Source organism: Antechinus flavipes, chromosome 3, assembly GCF_016432865.1.
Source record: "Antechinus flavipes isolate AdamAnt ecotype Samford, QLD, Australia chromosome 3, AdamAnt_v2, whole genome shotgun sequence".
Taxonomy (NCBI): Eukaryota; Metazoa; Chordata; class Mammalia; order Dasyuromorphia; family Dasyuridae; genus Antechinus; species Antechinus flavipes.
The window spans coordinates 502,436,691-502,458,962 of NC_067400.1; the positions used below are offsets into that span (position 1 = coordinate 502,436,691).

A 22,272-nucleotide genomic window follows, 5' to 3' on the forward strand; every position below is an offset into this window, starting at 1 on the left:
CACAATTCCACCAACAATGTATCAGTGTCCCTGTTTTCCCACATCCCCTCCAACATTCCGCATTATCTTTCCCTGTCATTCTAGCCAATCTGACAGGTGTGTAGTGGTATCTCAGAGTTGTCTTAATTTGCATTTCTCGGATTAATAATGATTTGAAGCATATTTTCGTATGCCTATAAATAGTTTCAATTTCTTCATCTAAGAATTGTCTGTTCATATCCTTTGACCATTTATCAATTGGAGAATGGCTTGATTTCTTATAAATTAGAGTCAATTTTCTATATATTTTGGAAATGAGGCCTTTATCAGAACCTTTGACTGTAAAAATGTTTTCCCAGTTTATTGTTTCCCTTCTAATCTTGTTCTGCATTTGTTTTGTTTGTACAAAAACTTTTCAATTTGATATAATTAAAATTTTCTATTTTGTGGTCAATAGTGATCTCTAGTTCTTCTTTGGTCATAAATTCCTCCCTCTTCCACAGGTCTGAGAGGTAAACTATCCTATGCTCTTCTAATTTATTTATAATCTCATTCTTTATGCCTAGGTCATGAACCCATTTTGACCTTATCTTGGTGTACAGTGTTAAGTGTGGGTCAATGCCTAGTTTCTGCCATACTGATTTCCAATTTTCCCAGAAATTTTTGTCAAATAATGCATTCTTATCCCAAAAACTGGGATCTTTGGGTTTGTCAAACACTATATTATTAAAGTTATTGTCTGTTTTGTCCTTTGAACCTAACCTACTTCATTGATCAACTAGTCTATTTCTTAGCCAATACCAGATGGTTTAGTAACTGCTACTTTATAATATAATTTTAGATCTGGTACAGCTAGGCCACCTTCATTTGATTTTTTTCATTAATTCCCTTGAAATTCTTGACCTTTTGTTTTTCCATATGAACTTTGTTGTTATTTTTTCTAGGTCATCAAAAGTTTTTTGGGAGTCTGATTGGTATAGCGCTAAATAAATAGATTAGTTTAGGTAGTATTGTCATCTTTATTATATTTGCTCGCCCAATCCAAGAGCATTTAATATTTTTTCCAGTTGGTTAGATCAGACTTAATTTGTGTGGAAAGTGTTTTGTAGTTTTGCTCATAAAGTTTCTGATTTTCCCTTGGCAGATAGATTCCTAAATATTTTATACAATCAATAGTTACTTTAAATGGAATTTCTCTTTGTAACTCTAAGTCATCAGCATTCTTATATATCACTAACAAAACCCAACAGTTAGAGTTAAAAAATCTTTCTGATCCCCCTCATCTAGAGCCTTGCAATTTATCTTACATTATAACTTGCTTGCAAATAGTTCTTTACATATTATCTCCATCAGACAGTGATCCTAGTTAAGAAAATAAATTATCAATAAAGAAAAGAAATTGCATCAAGTATCTTTGATAACTCTTTACTTTTAAGTTCTTAAAATATGTTTTCTTTGACAGAGAAGCTGTGGGTTTTAGCTGTGATGTTCCTGGGAATTTTCATTTAATGATTTCTTTAAAGGATGACTGGTGAATTCTTTCTAGTTTGATTTTCTCTTCTTATTCTAAGAGATATGGACAGTTATCATTTAAATTTTCTTTAACTGTAATATCCAAGTAAACCAAACAGAGCCCTTGATGGACTCATGGGGAGTTACTTAGAAAATAGCAAACCATAAGTTTATAAAGAAAAGCTTGGGGTGGCAATTAATGTTCTAACTTCCAGCACTCCAAAGAGGAGTCAACAGAGATAGATGAGAAAATGCACATACCTTTTCTCTCTTGACCACAATCAACCTTTGTTATTTCTCAAATTTCCATTTAAAAAAAAAAAAAAAAAGGTTTTGCCCCTCCAAGTAGAAAACTATACATACATATATATATATATAATATATATATATATATACATATGTGTGTGTGTATGTGTGTGTACATTTGTATGTATATCTCTTAATTCTATCTAAAGAAAGAATGTCTTTGTAAGTGTAAACAGTATTTTTCACTTAAAATAGATTCATCAGGTTTGGACAGTAAGAGTAGAATGATGTAAACTGGCTCATATTACTCATGTGTACATTTCCCACACTGACAGTATTTTACCAGCTGTTTCCATGATCTTAACATTACTACTTCTCCTATTTATTCCTAAATATAGTTTCAGAATGTTAAGTTTCAAGACTAGACATGGTTGGCAAAAAACAAACAAATACATCGAACTATTTTTCTATCATTCCATATAAAAAAAGAAAACTGACCTGAAAATCAGGTAAACTGGATCTCATAGTTACAAAGGATATAGTTAACACTGGACAAGTCACTTAACATCTGGCTATAACAATGAGGCAGCAGGACCAAAGGAACTTCTTATAGTTCTAAAATTCTATCATTCTAAGATACTTAATTGTTTAAAGATACAGAATTCCTCAAGATAATATTAAGGACTATGATCAAAGATAATCACATGCATTCCTTTTTAAAGTGCAATATATTTTCAATATTTAAGTAAAAACATTTATTTAGAACCTCACAGATAGGTCATGTAAAAATGTAAAAAATAAACTAAGTATAGAAAAGAGATTGGTCCAAGAATTTTTGATAAAATTAAAAATTACTGAGTTCAAAAATTTAGCAAATTCAAAACACATTAGGATAATTAAGCATAATGGCCACAAATTAAAATAAGAGAATAAACAGTTCAGTTCAATTCAATGGTTTCTGCCCTTCATTCCTGAAGAGGACATCACTCTTGTTAGAGTTGAGTTAGTGTCCAAATGTGCTGATTAGACCAATATGAGCTCAGATTACTCTGCCACAGGTTGGACACGAATATGAACATTTGGGGCGAATTCTCTAACTTTGTGTATCTCACATTTCTTCCAAGCTAATTCAATTCTGCTTTGCTCATTGAGCACAGGACCTTCTCTGATGAAGGTACACCATGTTAGGCAGTCCTATGCCAGTGCCTCCCATGTTATATAATCAATTCTAAAGTTCTTAAGAGAAACCTTGGGAGTATTCTTGTATTGCTTTTTCTGACCACTTTGTTACATGCTTGCACCATGTGAATTCTCCATAAAATAATCTTTTTGGCAACTGTACATTTGGCATTCAAATAATGTGGCCAGCCTAATGGAGTTATGCTCTCTGGAACAGATTGTTCATGGGGTCATATAGTATTGAGATCATATACTATTGAGATCAGCACAATGGCTCTGTAGACCTTCAATTTGATAATCAATCTAATAACTCTTCTCTCCCATACTTTCCCTTGGAACCTCCCAAACACTGAACTAGCTCTGGCAATATGTATATCAATCTCATTATCAATGTGGACATTCCTAGAGAGTATATACTGCCAACGTAAGAGCATTCCACAGCATTCAAAACTTCTCCATTTACTGTAACTGATGGTTCCACATATGGATGGTATGGTCCTGGCTGATGGGGTATCTGTGTTTTCTTGATATTGTTAGGCCAAAATTAGTACAAGTAGCAGAGAAATCAATCCTTACTTTGTTACATCCCAGCTTCAGAAGCTGTGTCAAGTACATAATAATCTGCAAACAAAAAATCATGTACCAACACTCTCTCCCCTTTGGTTTTGGTTTGTAGGCTTTTCAAGTTGAAGAATTTACTATCTGTGCAGTAGCTCACTTTGATTCTTTGTTTGTCCTCATTAAAGGCATTTGACAACATGGCAGGAAATATGCTAAAAATCACGGGAGCATGCACACAGCCTTGTGTTACTCCACTAGTGACTGAGAAAGCTCGAAAGCATTTCTCATTGCCCAGAACCCAGGCAAGCATGCCATCATGAAACTGAGGTACTAAGCTGATGAACTTCTCTAAGAAAACAAAGTTTGAAATAATTTTCCATAAGCTCTTATATAACCCTTATATAAATTGAAAAGTAATATTTATCAAATAAGTATAGAGTTTTTAAACAGTGTAGCACAATAGAAATTTCATGTGTTGGATTTGGATCTGAAGTCAAATCCTCTGGCTTAAATTTCTTCATCTGTAATATAAAGAGAATAAAACTAAATAATCCTAAAATGCCCTTAGAATACTAAAATGTCATCATTAGTATTTTCTCCTATTAAAAAAAAGAGGAAACAAGATGATGCTACAGATAGAATATCAGGCCTGGAGTCAGAAAGACCTAAATTCAAATTTAATCTATGCCATTTACTAGCTATCTAACCCAGAAGAAGTCACTTAATCTCAATTCAAGTGGTGAGAAAGAATACAGACATCCATTTTCCACCTTTTTGGCCTATCCCCACCCCTTCCTGCTTTTCAGTTTTCTTTTGTATGTCATCTTCCTCCATTAGATTGTAAGTTCCTTGAAGGCAGAGTCTCTTCAATTTTCCTATTTATACCTCTAGAATATAGCATAGTGCTTAGCATATAATAGGTGAATGTTCATGTCATTTCCAATACTATATGACCCCATGAACAATCCATAGTTTTTTTTGTTTTGTTTTGTTTTTTTAAGCAAAGATACTGGAGTGGCTTGCCATTTCCTTCTCTAATGTGTCTGCATTTTATGGTTGAGGAACTGAGCCAAATGGGATTAAATGACTTTTCCAGGTCACACAGCTAGTATGTACTCTGAGGCTGGTTTTGAACTCAGATCTTCTTGACTCCTGATCCAGTGTTCTATCCATTGTACCATTTAGCTAGTAAGTGCACAGCAGATAAAAAATGTTTATTAACTATTAACTAATTATTAGAATTATTAACAGTCTTCTTATACCTTACATCCTACCACATATTCTATTATCCAATACAATGGTCTCTGTGCTGTTTCTTGCACAGCATTCAACCTCTAATTCCAATCTTAACTCTGGCTTCCTTTAAGGCCCAGCTAATATCCCATCTTCTACAGAAGTCTTTCTTGATCCCTTTAAATTCTAGAAACTTTCCTAAATTATGTCCAATTTAATCTTGTTTGTACAGAGAAGTTTGCATGTAGTCTCTTCTGTTGGACTTTGAGCTCCTTCAGTTTCCCTTCTTTGCATCCCTAGTGCCTGGCACATAATAGCGTTTAACAAGTGTTTATAGAATGACTGATATCTGGAGCTTCCATCTCCAAATGGAAAACAATTCTATTAAGGTTAAATTGGATTAAATGAACATAAAGGGCAGCATCAGAAAAAGAAAAAAAAATTCATAAAAACAGCAATTCATAGGCATGGACCCACACTTAACACCATATACCAAGATAAGATCAAAATGGGTCCATGACCTAGGCATAAAGAACGAGATTATAAATAAATTAGAGGAACATAGAATAGTTTATCTCTCAGACTTGTGGAGGAGAAAGAAATTTGTGACCAAAGATGAACTAGAGACCATTACTGATCACAAAATAGAAAATTTTGATTACATCAAATTAAAAAGCCTTTGTACAAACAAAACTAATGCAAACAAGACTAGAAGAGAAGCAACAAACTGGGAAAACATCTTCACAGTTAAAGGTTCTGATAAAGGCCTCATTTCCAAAATATATAGAGAATTGACTCAAATTTATAAGAAATCAAGCCATTCTCCAATTGATAAATGGTCAAAGGATATGAACAGACAATTTTCAGAGGATGAAATTGAAACTATTACCACTCATATGAAAGAGTGTTCCAAATCATTATTGATCAGAGAAATGCAAATTAAGACAACTCTGAGATACCACTACACACCTGTCAGATTGGCTAAGATGACAGGAAAAAATAATGATGAATGTTGGAGGGGATGCGGGAAAACTGGCACACTAATGCATTGTTGGTGTAGTTGTGAACGAATCCAACCATTCTGGAGAGCAATCTGGAATTATGCCCAAAAAATTATCAAATTGTGCATACCCTTTGATCCAGCAGTGTTTCTATTGGGCTTATATCCCAAAGAAATACTAAAGAAGGGAAAGGGACCTGTATGTGCCAAAATGTTTGTAGCAGCCCTATTTGTAGTGGCTAGAAACTGGAAAATGAATGGATGCCCATCAATTGGAGAATGGCTGGGTAAATTGTGGTATATGAATGTTATGGAATATTATTGTTCTGTAAGAAATGACTAGCAGGATGAATACAGAGAGGACTGGCGAGACTTACATAAACTGATGCTAAGTGAAATGAGCAGAACCAGGAGATCATTATACACTTCGACAACGATATTGTATGAGGACATATTTTGATGGAAGTGGATTTCTTTGACAAAGAGACCTAACTAAGTTTCAATTGATAAATGACGGACATAAGCAGCTACACCCAAAGAATGAACACTGGGAAACAAATGTGAACTATCTGCATTTTAGTTTTTCTTCCCGGGTTATTTATACCTTCTGAATCCAATTCTCCCTATGCAACAAGAGAACTGTTCGGTTCTGCAAACATATATTGCATCTAGGATATACTGCAACATATCCAACATATAAAGGACTGCTTGCCATCTAGGGGAGGGGGTGGAGGGAGGGAGGGGGAAAAAAATCGGAAAAGAAACGAGTGCAAGGAATAATGTTGTCATTATAAAGTAATCATTAAATAAAAAAATAAAAATAAAAAAATAAAAAAAAAGAAATGACCAGCAGGATGAATACAGAGAGGACTGGCGAGACTTACATGAACTGATGCTGAGTGAAATGAGCAGAACCAGGAGATCATTATACACTTCAACAATGATATTGTATGAGGACATATTTTGATGGAAGTGGATTTCTTTGACAAAGAGACCTAACTGAGTTTCAATTGATCAATGACGGACAAAAGCAGCTACACCCAAAGAAAGAACACTGGGAAACGAATGTGAACTATCTGCATTTTTGTTTTTCTTCCCGGGTTATTTATACCTTCTGAATCCAATTCTCCCTATGCAACAAGAGAACTGTTTGGTTCTGCAAACATATATTGTATCTAGGATATACTGCAACATATCCAACATATAAAGGACTGCTTGCCATCTGGGGGAGGGGGTGGAGGGAGGGAGGGGAAAAAAATTGGAACAGAAACGAGTGCAAAGGATAATGTTGTAAAAAAAAAAAAAAAAAATTACCCTGGCATGGATTCTGTCAATATAAAGTAATTATTAAATAAAAATTTAAAAAAAAAAAAAAAGAAAGAAAATGTATATAAAAAAAAAAAAAAACAGCAATTCAGCCTTTGGGAGGAAAAAAGTGAAAACTGTCAGGCTGATTTTTGAGAATGGGAAAAAAAGCAGAGTTTGAACTATAATGTAAACTCTTTGATAAGTTTTCTGATTTCTTTTTTGGTCTTTATATGACCAAGGCCTAGCCTATTGCCTGCCGCATTGTAAATATTTAAGATAAGTTTGATGAATAATTAGAAATATGTGTTGGAGGTGAGGAAGGGTAGTCAGGTAATCACAAAAAGCATTTTATTAAGTACCTTTTTATGTGTTGGTAGTAGAGATGTAAAGATAAAATAAAACCGCCCAAGTCCTCAAGGAGGGAAACAGCATATAAAGAATGAATTATGTACAAAATAATATATAATAATTTAGGGACAGAAGCAGTTTATGTTCTGAATTTCAACAAAATCTACATACACACACACACAGATATATACACACACACACACACACACACACAACATTCCCCTCCCCTCAGAGTTCTGCCAAGGACTCTTAAAAGAAGTTAGGGGATCCCCTAAGAGGCCACTGCCAAAGCAACAGAACCACGGGTGGCTGAGAACCTCAAGAAATAGCTCTGCTCTTCTCCAACTTATTCTATTCCCCTACCAGGGACGTAGCTCTGAGAGGGAAAAGAGAATATGTCACAGAACAGTTCCAATAATGTTTTATATACATGGGCTACTATGTATAGACGTGAACCTTGAATCCTTTTTGTTTAACTGCAAACTAAAAGAACATCTCATTCTCCCTGACAGTTACATTCCTGAATTACTTGTAGTATAAGTCAAGCTCAAGGCATGAGCCTGAAGCCATGAGTAAGTTTGTAGTTCTTATATGTGTTTTTTGTTCTTTTTCTGTCTCTTCCCATGTTGTCAAATGTCACTTCTTGAGGCTGTGAGAGTGCTTCTAATAGTTCCCTCAAACATTTAAAATTTTGCCTAGGACTAGCCTAAATCTTGGAAAAAAGAATTTTTCTTCCTTCTTCCTTAATAGCACATGATTCTAAGAATCCAAAACTCAAATATTATTATACTATCCTAACCCATCTTGTATAGCAATAGATGACAATGTCCTACACCTTCATAGATACTCAAATACAGAAGTTTTGCATCTTTCTTCCCAATTTATAATCCACTATATAGTATAGAGAAGAGTGCTGGATTTGGAAGTCGAAGGATCTAGTTCAAATTCAAGCTTTGACACTTGCTACTAGTGATCTTGGGCAAGTTGCTCAATCTTTCTAGAGCACCGATTCAATAGTTTCTACATTTGCAAAATGAAGAGTTGAGATCTAAGGAGCTTTTCAAATCTAAAATCTATAATCTTGTAATCCTAAATGAAATAAGAAAAGTAATCATCTATACAGCATTTCAGAGTTTAAGATCATATTTATCAAAATTACACTAGGAGAGAAGCATTAGCCTTCCTAATTATCTTTGTTATATTAGGACAAAATAAACCTTTTGTTAACTGTTCAATGATTTGTCAGCTTCTCATTTCATACCACTGTCAAACCTGTAAGAGAATCTTGCTTCCAATAAAAAAGGTTAGTTGTTAACAAGTATCCTTGTATTAACTGACTTGAAAAATACTACCCCTGTTTGAAATACTATCATTAGAAAGTCTCAAAAACTAGTCATTAGTCATGGTCTTAAAAAGAAGTTTCAAAAATCTCTCCCTAGAAATCTTAATACAAACATTACAGATCTGACTAGGGTATGGCTATTACATAAAATTGCTTGATAATTGCCTCTTGTATGAGCCTTTTATTATACAATCCTGATTCATTGATCAAGGCTTCAAAGGAAAGTATTTGCTTTAAAATAACAAATCAAAAGGAACCATGAAGGAAAGATTCAATCACTTTGATCATTGATTAAGGCTTCAAAGGAAAGTATTTGCTTTAAAATAACAATACAAAAGTACCCATGAAAAAGGAAAGATTCAATCACTTTGTACCAGGTATCCTTGGTAATTTTAGAAGTAATTTCTCCCACATATACATTTAAGTGGTATAAAAGGCTCTTTAAAAAGCCAAAAAATTTAAGAATTTCATCTTCTGGTCTGACAGAGTTAATGACAAACTTCCTCTCTCTCTTTTTATTTTAAACTTTTACCCTCAAAGTTATTTTATTTGATAATGGCAAAAGGAAAAAGAAAAATCAACTCCATTTTTACAAAGTAGAAAGCATCCTCAGAAGCCAAAGAATTCTAAAACTTCCATGCAAGAAAATGCTTAATGAACTTAAATATAAATGTAATTGTAATGTAATGTAATGAAGCAAAGAGAAGTGAGCTTTGTACTCCTGAAAGAAACAGGTTGTTCAAAATATGATGTTTCTATATCTACCTTTTATCATTTTAATCTAATGGGTTATTTTTAGTAAGTTAACACTGTCAAAAATTTTATACTAACATTTGTCATTTTTTCTACAAACTTATCTTTCTCCACTGTATAACCAAGATTCAAAAGGCCTACCAAAAAAGTCAAAGATGCTTGGTTAAGTATCAATATGTAAACTCTTCTCTAAAAATAATTTTCTAAATCACCAAGATGAATAGACAAGTAAGATTTTTGAAGAAAAGATGTATATTCATGCAAGTGCATAGTTAAACTGCAAGTTTAAGCTAAATAAACTCATTCAAGAATTCTAGGGTTCCTCAATCTGTACAAAGGAGATCTAAGTAAATGAGAAGTTCAAAAAGTGTTATGTCTATTTACAAAGGCTTTCAGTGAGTTATTTTTAAAGGACAGGAATCAAACATCTTTCTGGTTATACCTTCTCTCCAAATTGATTTCACATTTCTCTTCTCTGTACACTCAACATTTCAGCCACACTAGGCTATTTGCTATTTCCTGCCTCTAAGATCTCATTTCTCTTTCTTAACACAGGCTACCTTCTTTCTCAGCCCTACTTCATTCTAAGGCTCAAAGCTTGATCAAAGGTCCTACTTCCACCACTCCAATTCCCTCAGTAATTAGTGTTCCTTCCTCTCCATTAGGTTGTATTTATTTTTATATACATTTTGAATATATTTATCTCTATCTGCACTTGTATTATCTGTACTTATATGTTGTGTCTTCCTCAACCTTATCCCCTAGCAGAATATGAGTTTTGTGAAGATAGGAATGCACTATTTTTCTATGTAATCTTTTTGTTGTTGTTTTTACCACTGTGCCTAAGAATTACTTGAATATAAATGCTTACTAAAATGAAATTCTTTTAATATATGAGAATAAAAGAGATCTTCACTGTAAAAAGTACTTCCCATGATATTAAGGGAAAAGCTAAATAAATTAAGCATGATACTACTACATAAAAATTATGAAAGTCAATATTACTATGCCTACCAAGTTAAATTAGGAGACAATATTGTTGTAGTAGGAAAAAAAAAAAGAATCAGAGGAACTGAGTTTAAATTCAGTCTCTTCTATTAAAACTCTCTAAGCCTCACTTTCTCATCTGTAAAATAAGAGGTTTTTTCCCTTGATAAATCCTAGGATCTTAAATTCTAAGCTCAATGACAAATGAATATAAATGCAATAATAACCATAAATGAAGCATTAAGATTAGGGTTTAATTCTTTTCAGGAGATAACATGAGATAACACAATGAAATAAAATGTAAATCTCAAAGTGATACATAAATGCTATTAATTTTTTAATAGTCAAAATAATAACCACAGTAACAATGCACCATTTCAACAAGTAGCTAGGAGAGACATAGAAGAAAAACAAGGGAAAGAGTCAAAAACTCTTCCATGCTCAATTTTCACAGAACAAGAAACTAATAACTACTTTTGTATAAATATGATTAGGCAAAATCAACCTGACTTTTGAAAAAGCTAAGCTAGACAACTTTCTTAGACTTACCTAGGAATACAAAACTCTTATAGTCTCCTGAACAAAGTTCAACTGATCAGCAAAGTTCAAACTCAAGAATTTGCTATGTAATAAAATGAAGAATAATTTTTTTCTTCAAAAATCTATGAAACTGCATGGAAATGTTTTTTCTCACTTCCAACTTTTATATTTATCCATTTATAATCTCTAAAGTGAAAATATTTTTACAAAACACAATTTTATCTAAAGAAAATTTAAACTCAATAAGAAAAAAACATACTGAACAAGTGAAATTCTGAAAGAAAAACAGGCATTTCTAGTTCTCACAAATTCCCAAAGATAATCAGTGTATATAGTGCTCAAAATCTTTCTGTTCATCCTCTATTTCTTTAGAAAGGGTTAAACAGCCTGACAATGTTTACTCTGTCCATCTTTTTTAAAGTTGTGGCTTCTTAATAACTTAAATGTACCACAGAGAACAGTTTAAAAAAAAATAAGGAAAAAATTAATGGATCAGGACTGCCTACTCTTGGACCCTTGAAAAATCCCTAATTTCCTAGGACAAAGAACACAGCTTGCCTCTGAACTTGGTGAGCCTATCCTTTGATGTTATGGTTAGAGAAATTTATTAACTGTATAATACTAGACAAGTTATCTTATTTCTATTTTCACAAGTTTTCTGATCTTTAAAGAGAAAAATAATATTAGCACCCATGTCCCAGGATTGTTGTTAGATCAAAATAATATAATTATAAAGTGCTCCACACAATGACTGACATAATACTACATTTTTTTTAATTGAATGAAATTATCCCATACCTGCTAACTGTAAAATGTGTTTAAAATACCAAAATCAATAAGATTAATGATTTTATATGTAATGATCTGGAAATGTAACTGATATCATATGAAGCTTTATATCATGTTGTAAATACATCATATTGTTTATTATTACTGCATTTCTAAATTCTCTTATATTGTGAAATTTGAGAGACCACTGTAAATACTGTTAGACAGAAGAACTTTTTAATCTGGATGTTGCTACACAGGAATTGGACATTTAAAAGGATGTGATTAAAAAACAGATGTTTGAAAATTGTTCAATATTTTTAAGGAGGTATATTTTGTCCAAAAACAGATAACAATAATATTTACAATAATACTATAACATATTTATTATAATAGTGAATTTTCATCTGAAAATTTGGGGCTATTACAAAGTATAAAAGGTGATTCAAAAATGTAGCTTCAATGAATAATGATAATGAACAATCAGGTATTTGCTCTATGTCTGAAGCCCCAGAATATGGGTAATTTTAATTTATAAGTAATAGATTAACTTTTAGAGAAACAACAGGAAAGATATTCAAGTCTTAGGTTGCAATTAGTGAAATTTTGGGCTATTTAAAGTAAAAATTCCTAGGATTGTAAGTTACTATTATTTTGAGTTTTGATTATCAGGACAGTAGTCTGAATTGTCATGAAGCCAATAGTAGAAAATGGCAAGTGCTGCAGTCTGAGAATTAGCAAAGTCTGAAAAAAGTTTGAGGAATGACGTGGACACAGCTTGGATGGGATCCTTCTGACTCTATTTCTCCACTGAACTATTTCCTTTCTGAAAAGGAAAATTCCCCACCTGGTTAATCCTGAGCCTCCTTTTTAACACACTGTAACTACATAAGTGGTTATCAGATATGACTCATATTTGGAATCAAACAGATTTAAGGGAGTTTTTCCCTGTGTTATGATACATGACATCATTATAACTGTCCCTTAATTTTCTTTTACAGCAAGTTTCTATAATCAAAAAGTTTTGTAAGTACAATACTAAATCTATTAATTAATAGACTGATACTGGAACATCTCTGAGTTATAATAGGATAAAAGTATGAACATCTTACTTACAATGGCTAGCAATATGTAGGACACACTTCCCCAGTAGGCCCTTGAAGAAACTGTCCCCTAGGTAACATCTCCTCCTGGCCCAACTGGCTCCTCCTAGCATCTCTTGGCTTTCACCTGCCTCTCCTGTATAGGCCAAAAAGGTAGGGGAGCTTTCCAGGCTCCCTCCTCTAGTCAAAAGGCGGAAATGTCAAAATATGAGGAGACACCCTGCTTTTCAGCAAGCAGGCCGTGCCCTGAACTTGGCATAACAACAGCACTTGGCACTCACCCGCCAGATGGTCTGTCACAGCAAAATCACAGAATTATTTCTGGTCATGAAACCCTGCTAGGAATAAACCGTGTCGAGTTATCCTTTATTATCAGGGCTCCCTGGGCAGCCCTGGGTATGAGTATTGAGATCCTGACCACACTAACGGGAGGGATGACGGGGTGCCGGGTAGGGGCCGAGCTTGCTGTACTTACTGGCAAGCCCTTTCCTCACTTTGAAATTAAGCTTCTGCTTGATTGCTGACCCTCCTGCCGTCTCTGTTCGGCTCCCGGCCATCCACAGGTTAGAGACTAATTCCGATCTGACTGACAACTCTGACAGTTCAAAACTACACTAGATGTAGTTTGGGGGGAAGAGGAGGAGGAATCTGTACTCTCCCATCGGAGCTGAGAGAGAACTGAGAGCAGCAGCTAAGGAAGCGTGGGGACAGGGAAGAGGAAGGTAGGGATCGGAAGGCCCGCTCCCCAGCGTCCTCAGCACCCGAAGCGACAATCCAAAGAAACTCTGAAACTCTCTGAGAGGGAGATACCTGTCTCAGGACTTCCGCCCGAGCTAATCGCTTCTGTTCTTTACGTTCTTCGATGCTCCTCTCACTTTCAAATCTGCCACCGGAAGCCGCCATGGTTGTTGCTGTCGAAAAGCATCCAAAATAGCGGCCGCGAAAGTCGACTTACGACTGTCGTAAAAGCAGATCTTCCGGCGCTCTGCTCCAAGGAGTCTTGGAGGGGCGGGGCTTGATGCCAGACCCGAGAGAGAGCTCCAACTCCTGCTTTTTCTCTCTCTCTCTCTGTCTCTTTCTCTCAATTGTCTTGCCCTTAAGCGACTGAGGTAGGATTTGAAGCCAGATGCGGGAACTTGAAATTCGATGCTCCTTTTCACTAAAGTTAATATAGCTGGTTTTATTGGTGGGGAGAACTGACTCCAGACAAAACTATGCCGAGACCTTGTCATCACCACGTGCACGATGGTACTTCTAATTTTTGAGCCCCCTCCTCTGGCTTCTTCAGAGAGTCTCTCCTCTCTACCAGACAACTTCATGCTTCCTCATGCTGCCCTCTGCTGCCAGATTTCTATACATCCAAGTTCCATCCACCCATCCAGTCAGGAAACGAATTCCCGCAGTGTTCGACTTTTGTTGTGGTGGTATCACTATGTTGGGGTCAAGGAACAGTTTGTTGACTGTGGCTGATCAAGCCTGTGTTACCTCAGAAAGTTGTATCCTAATTTGAACACAAATAGGCCTTCTAAACGTTTTGGGGGGAGATGTTTCTAGATTTATACATCTTACATTTCCTTTGTGATGCTTTGTTTCATCTCAGTCTTAGAAGCTTCATTGAGTGCACAATCATCTGCAAACAAAAAGTCATGAACCAACTCTCTCTTCACTTGAGTCTTGGTTTGTAGCCTTTTAAGTTAAATAATTAAAAGAACAAGCACACATTATTATTGTGGTGTGGTGTATAGTATGGTATGAGAGCCTAAGCACTGGATTTGGAACTAAAAAATTTGATTTGAGTGTCAGTTCTGCCACTTGCTAGTGATGTAATATTGATGTAGTCATATAATTATAAAATATCAGAACTGCAAGGGTACTTGTGATCTGCTGAGATTCCTAGGGAAAGTTATTTACTCAAAGTTACATAATTAGTAAGTGGAACAATTGAGATTCAATTGACTGAATCCTAGGAGAGTTTTTTTTTCCTTACTGTAATGCTGCCTCACCACATTATTTCACTTCACAAAACCTTAATTTTCTCATTAGTAAAATAGAGATAGCGATTCTTACCTGACCCAATTCATAAAGTTGTTCCAAGATTCAAATGGAATAGTGTATACATTTTATAAAAATGCAAATTATTATGATCATTACTGTTACTGAGGATGATGAAGACCATTTTTGTGCCCACTTTGCCTTTATTTCAATTCATATTTATTAAGCATTAGAAAACAAAAAAAATTATGACCCTATACTCAAGCAGTTTGTGGTTTTACCCCTCATATCCTGTGAGTTAGTATAAGGGTATTCTTTCTTTATCAAAACAAAAATTATGATAAATGCTCTCCTTATTGATCCTTCTGTGTCAGGGGTTCTGGAGTATATACTACTCGTGTTTATCATTATTTATGATGCAATTAAAATCTACTTACCCCTAATGCCTAAATACATTTTTCCTGTTCAATTAATCACATTAATGATAAAGTAGGGAAATACAATTCTAAACCCTCCAACTCCATTCTGCATTCCTGCCTCCTGTAACCCCTTTCAGCCTTCTTTTCTTCCTTCATTCTCCCTTTCTTCATTCAACATTTAAGTGCCTATCATGTGCTAGACAATGAATAATAAACAAAAATAAGATTGTACTTGTTAAGGAAGTCATAATAATGTCCTCCTAATTGGTCAAGCAGTGAGATATACTGACCTAAGCTCAGAGAACTTGAGTTCTAATCTTGTTTTTGTTTTTTTGTTTTTTCTTGTATGATGTGGATAAATTATTTGCTCTCTCCTGGGGTAAACTTGGATAAATTAGGCTTCAAATCCTACTTTTGGCACTCGTACTTTGCATAACTCCAGGAAAGATACTTAAACTCCCTTAAGCCTCAAATGGGGACAACAATGTCTATATTACCTACTCTGCAGAGGGATTAAAAAGCTCAAATGAGGTGACACTTAAGGGACTTTGTAAAGCAAAGTCTCAAATATCTCAATTTTTAATTATGATGATTATTAAAATATACTTTTAGCATTTTCTTTTGCAATTCTTTTGTTTTTAGAGTGAAAACGTTATTAATTATGAAACTTACTTGCTGTATGTGTATGTGTGTGAGAGAGAGTAAAAAGAGAGAGAGAGAGGAGAGAGAGAAACTGAGACTGATTTATAACTATTGAATGGTAACACTTATATCTAGGATTTTCTTTCCTTTTAAGTTTTAACTTTGTAGTTTGAATCCTTTAGCCAAAAGATAAATCTTTCGAGTAGAATAGGTGAATAGCTACATAGTATACTTTTAAATGTTCCTGGATAGGCCCCTCTGAAATACCTGTCCTATCTTCAGTTTGATTATGTGTCAGATTTAACAATTAACTTTAAATTCTTTGCTCCCAAAGTATCAAAACCCTGTAACTTAGGAGACAATTTAGATACAGGAATTATATGACAAGTAGAAAAGAGTATTTGGGTGATGATAGTATAGAAGTAAGGCCTAAGTTTTCTTTTCTCCCACCTTAAATGTTATATTTGGAACTTTCAGAGGCTTCTCAAACAGTTGCTATATACTTGGACTCTTTCAGAAAGACTTTGTCACAGACTTATCCATATTGGAAGGTTAACATCTGGAGGTAAAGAGGGTTGTGGTCTCTTTAAGAAACTATATTTCCTATTGATCTGTGATTCCTTTCAGATTCTCAGCCCTTCCTGGCTGAGACATAACCTCTCCAGAAAAAAAAAAAAGTTGTCTTTCCCAGATGCCAAAGCCTTTGATTCACAAATCCTGGTCAAAAGCATCCCTTTGAATTCCAATAGGAGATCCGGGTTTGTCCTAGCCCCCACTAGATCTGAACCAACTTGGGCTCTCCCAGCCCCCACTAGTTCTGGTCTGCTCGGGTTTCCCAACCCCCACCAACCAATATACCAATATAATGAGCTTCTATCAACTAAGATCTTTGCAGATGGATCTTGGCAGTTCCCTTTTCTGCCAGGACCTTCTGTCCACTGAGAACTGCATTCTCAATGCAAAACTCCATTTTCCATAGATGTGCCTGCTGGAATAATATTCTTTTCCAATGTTATCCTCTCCTTATCCTCACCTATTTCCCTAACCAAACTTTTTGTCTCTCTGTCTGTAAGATTTCTAACCTTACTTCCAATTCCTATAATAAACCTCTTTTATCAAGCTAGATTTTCAGGTCTATAAATTCCTTTACAGAGAATCTTTGCACTGCCAGAAGGAAGTCACCAAAATTCCCTACCCTTGTATAATGGGCTGAGGCTTGAGTTGATGCACTGAGGTCCCAAGCACATGAGGCTAAATAGTAATTGGACCATACTCTATTAATATATAAGCTTGGAGAAAGAATGGCCCTGCCCACTCTTTGTGCAAGTCCTGATGTGTTGTATAGGAAATGACGATTTTGGTGGGTGGAGGCAGGGGAGTGGAAAAGGAAGGGGAAGGAGAGACTGCTTGCCTTTGCCATTGCAACGACCCTTTCAACTCAGATCCCCCTCTGTTAGCTGGCTTCCTGTCACAGCTGCCCATAGTGCTATCGCAATCTTTCTTGCCCATATTGCTATCGCAATCCTTATTCACCTCTTCACTTCAATAAAGATTGAAGATTTTTCCCTTAACCTGAATTCCTGACTCCAGCTGATTTTAAATACGTGGTCATTACACCCTTGCACCGAATCCCAAGGGGTTGCAGGGGAGCCAAACCTCTCCATTTGGTTCCCTGAACTCCGAATCTGCCACTAGGCCTTATCATTTAACTTCCTGCCACCAGAAACCCTAATTTCATTTTGGTTTCCTAAATCTAAACCTCATCGGGGTACTCAGATATAGCTAGCAGTTTGTATATCCTATGGACTGTGGAGCTAAAATGCAGAAATTAGACAAGGCCCCTGACCACCTTCCCAATGACAGATGCATTGGGAGACACATAGGACAAATGCTCTTTTCAGGAAAGACTTTTGAGAATCCCAGAAAAACTGAAGTATCCCCTTTCTAAAACCTGGAGGATACCCAGATATGCCACAAAGTTTCACAGAAACTTGTACTGGCAATGGCTTTTGCTCTTCGTCCACTTTAAATCTCTCACCACAGACCTGCTCAGTTAACCTATAATGGGAATCCAGTAATTCAACTATAAACAATCTTGCTTGAAGTTCTATGGCTAGCTGCTTCTCGTGTTCATGATGCTAGCAGCTTACTCTTTTAAGTTAGTCTAATTTCAGTGGGAGCAAGAATTCATGAAAAGGTTCCATATAAGGTAATGGTGGTTGCTTGAAAGCAGAAAAAGGAAGACTGCGTGGGAGCAAAGAAAAGAGAAAAGAGAGAATTAAATAGGGAAAAGTTTTTGTTTTCTCAAAATGTAATGGAGAGACTCTTCAGGAAAGCTATATGTTACAATACCATATGTTTAAACAATAACATCCTTAAGAATGAATATGTAAGATGGCATATAGCAGGCTCTCAGAAATGAATAGATCATGACTCACTATCATGTTTCCATTTTGTTGATGCCTGAAATTCTACAATCAGAACTTACTGCTTTTGATTCTAAATTAGTTACTGCATTTCCTCCCATTTCTCCTAGAACTTTGCCCAGCCTTCTTTGTACTTTTGACCCTGTCCATTTTTATCATAATTATTTTTGCACAAGCTGTTTCCCATTTAGATTGGGAGCAAGTTTGTGTCCTAATTACCTTTGTATTCCCAACCTTAGGATTGTGTTGTGCATATAACATGCATCTTACAAATGTATATTGGATTTAATTCAAGTAAATCAAATGAAGTCTATAAATTAATGTTTTAGGCTTTAGTAGTATTATACTTAAATTGTGAATGTTCTTCCTGGGAGCAAGTTTTAATGAGAGAGAAGGTAGAGGGAACATAAGGATACCGGTAAGGAAAGAGAATGAAGAGGACTATCGTGTATGGAAAAGGGCATAGAACAAGGAAGCAGGAAGGAATTTGTGGCTACTTTTGACATTTTGCTTAGGATAGATTCTCTTTAGCTTCAAATTCATTAACCTATTACATTATGATTCCTTTTCTTTTCCAGACCTTTCCTGGTTCTATGACTGCTTTTCCTTTTCCTGTAGCTCATCTTTTCATTTTTATTTAGTTTCATTTACTGAATCATATATTAATTTATTCATTGGCAGCACTTTTTGCGAAATAAATCTGCAGTGAGAAAGGGACAAGAATCATAGTTTTCCTCTGCTGAGGAAAGTTCATGAAACATTTTTTTGCTTAATACAAAAGAACTCATATTTTTCCTAAGCAGTATTAGATGACTGCCCTCTCTATCAAACCAAAGACAAAAAGAGATGCCTGGATTTTGAATTTTCATCTCAGCCATCCAGAAATGATATGATAATGAAGCCTATGTTAGAGATCCAGATACACTTGATACTAAAGGCTATAAATAGAAGAGTATTCTGTTTTCTATTCCTAACAATCATCTTCTCCAGAAAGTCCTCCATGACTTATTCCTATAATGATCATTTATTTGTTGTTTTATTGTACTTTATTCAAGGAACATTATTCTAATTTGTACTTATAATATCAAATGTTTAGAAATGGACTTTAGAAGTCTTTTATACTAAGTGAAATGATTTTCCAAACATCATACAAGCATTAAATGTCAAAACCAGGATTTGAATCTAAGTCTTTCCATTATTGCATGGCTTTTTTTTACATCATGCTTCTAGGGCATTACATCTCCTGGAGATTTGGTTTAGGGGACAAGATAGATAGCGTTAAAACATTTTTTTAATGAAATTAGGTGATTATAGAATTTTATTGTTGCAAGGAAATTGAAAGGTTATCTAGTTAGTAAATATTAAAAATAAAGTATTAAAAAATCAAAAAGTTGAGAAATGAAAGAGATAATCTAATAAAAATGAAGATTTTAAATAATATTAGAGAGAATGCTGACTAGGAACAGATGGTAGAGAAAAACCATTTCAAAAGGAATGACCAAGTTTAAAAAAAAAAAAGGATAGGAGAAAAAAAAACACACAGCAAGCAATTTTGGATAGTTCAAATTAATTTACTAGTCTTCCTCGAACTACTCATTTCCCAGGAGCACATAGAGAAGCTTCCCTTTTTCACCTTCTTTCCAAACACTCCTGCCCATTCTTTTCCACTTGAACTAGCTTCAGGCAGGAAAAGAAAATATGTGTTTCCAGCCTTATGGTGGCCTTCTGTTCCAATCATATAGCTTGTGGCCCTTTACTACATCAGAGCCAAGCTAAAAGTGCTTTCTTGCCCATCCTTTTTGAGCTCAGTGAGTGTAGCATATGTACTGTGACCAAGCAAAATCCTGCAGCAAATGGATGTAAATGGAAAGATTACCTGCCAGCACACTTATTGCCCAGTAGAAGCACTTTTGTTTTCATACTGCCTGGCATAAATTTGGATCTTTATTTCTTCCCTACCAAATTCAGGAATTAAGAGAAAGAAAACAAGAAGGGTTTTTGTTTATTTATTACTATTCATTACTGATTAATAATAAAAATCAAGTACATTTGTTAGATAGAAAGGCTGATCTGAGTTGACTACCTTCTAAAAAAATCTGTGGTTTGGAGGTGTTGTGCCACAGGTCCTTTTTATTGTCTTGACTCAGTTTCCCCAATTGTTCTGCCTCAATTTCCCTAATTGTTTTTCCTCAATTTCCCTGGTTGCAATCCCCCTTTTCTGCCTATTAGAACTGAGATAATTAGGTCTGTGGAGATCTGACATTCCAGAAGATAAGACCCCAGATGTCATATTTCAGATACCTAGTTGACATCTTTACTTAAGTCTTTTCAGACATCCTGTCTCTAGCCAGACACTTTCTTACCTCCCAGTTAATAAGAATTTATGGTCCTACCCCCTATCCTGTCATTGTTCTTTTTTATGTCTGGTGCCTCCCCCCACTCTGTGGGAACCAGATTGATAGTCCAGTCTGTTCCCCCTCTCAGTGCTCTGACTCTGCCCCTGCTTCGGTCTACCCCTATAGCTGAGCTATATATATATATATATATGTCATTGAGAACTCAAATTCTCTGCTGGATGCTAAGGACATCAGCCCTGGGGGCAGCATGCTCCCAGCAGAAGCTCTCCCTTTCAATAAATTATTTAAATCTCTCTAATCTCTATTCTGCCTCAGTTTCTCTGGCATTACATAGGTTTGTAGTTTAGCAAAATCTTCAGTGTTTTCTTCCTCAATGATCTTTCCATAGAGGCTCTCTGATCTTCTTCTCATTCTAAGGGTTTAACCCTTAAAGTGAATGTAAAACTATAGTATTTTTAACTATGACTTTCTGGAATTCTAATTTGTGAAGCCACACCCCTTTCACCAGTGATCTAGAATGCTCAGCAAGGTTGATGCCACATTGTAAGAAAAGCAACACATTTTCTACAATTCTATCTCGAAGCAAGGAAAGGAGCCATAATGAGCACAAATGAAAATTTCACTATATTGAGAATCATATCTGCTACTTAACTCACTGTGATCTTTAGCAAGTGACTTCAAGTCATTCCAACAAACATTTTTAAAGTATTCTTTACTTTGTAAAGTACACTGTGCTAGGTGTCTGAAGAGATACAAAATTTAGATAAGATATAGTCCTTGTTCCTGTGGAGCTTACAATCTAGGAAGCAGATATGATACATGTAGAAATAACAATAACACAAAATTCATATATAATAAAAGCATGATACTAAAAATACATGATTTAAATATATATTATATATATATAACATTGTTTCAGGGAGGGGAAGAGAAAGAGAAAATTTGGAACTCAAAACCTTTTTAAAAGATATTTAAAATGATTTATATGTCATTTGGGGGAAATTATTAAAAATTTCCCAAAAATAATATATAAGGTGAGAAGGGAAGTTCTTAATTTAGTAGGAACAAGTATCAGATAAATTTTCATGGAAGGTCTGGCATTTCAATTGGATTTTAAAAGATGAAATTCACTAAGCACAGAAAGGAAAGCAAGACATTTCAAGTGCTAAGAACAATCTAAATGAAGGTGTGGAAATAAGAAAGAATAGTATTTGTGTTGGGAGAATTGAGGAAATTAGTACAAAAAGTAGTTAATTGTGGAAATTTAGTGAACCAAATTGACTCCAACTTGTGAATCAATTCTGGAGTTAAGCTCAGTTGTCTTTCTATTCAATGATAGGACTAGTCCAAATTTTATCTTGTGAGGAAACTTTATTCAATTGTGGAAATTGAGAGACAACCTTATTGTATTATTTGAATCTAGCCCTGCATGACTAGGAAATTGAACTTGCTATTTAGAGAACCTTATTAAGTACCCAGGTTAAGCTGACCAGAAACCTGGTCAAATTCAAAGACTGACACAAGGAGTTTTCTCCTAATTATATTTCTAAAGGAACCTATTTGTCTTAATTGAAAAA

The 22,272-nt window shown here is 35.0% G+C and overlaps 1 protein-coding gene across 2 annotated transcripts in view; it reads right to left on the reverse strand.

The window, feature by feature from the left end:
• CWF19L2 (CWF19 like cell cycle control factor 2) overlaps positions 1-13,816 on the reverse strand; it is a 121,292-nt gene extending 107,476 nt beyond the window's left edge. The window contains exon 1 of one of the 2 annotated variants that reach the window (XM_051986920.1): positions 13,670-13,816. In XM_051986920.1, the coding sequence (XP_051842880.1) occupies positions 13,670-13,762 (93 nt within the window). In that variant the 5' untranslated portion in view covers positions 13,763-13,816. Of the gene's footprint in view, positions 1-13,334; positions 13,648-13,669 lie in introns of those variants that run through there. The other variant, XM_051986921.1, reaches the window with a different exon arrangement.
• Positions 13,817-22,272: the final 8,456 nt, after the last annotated feature.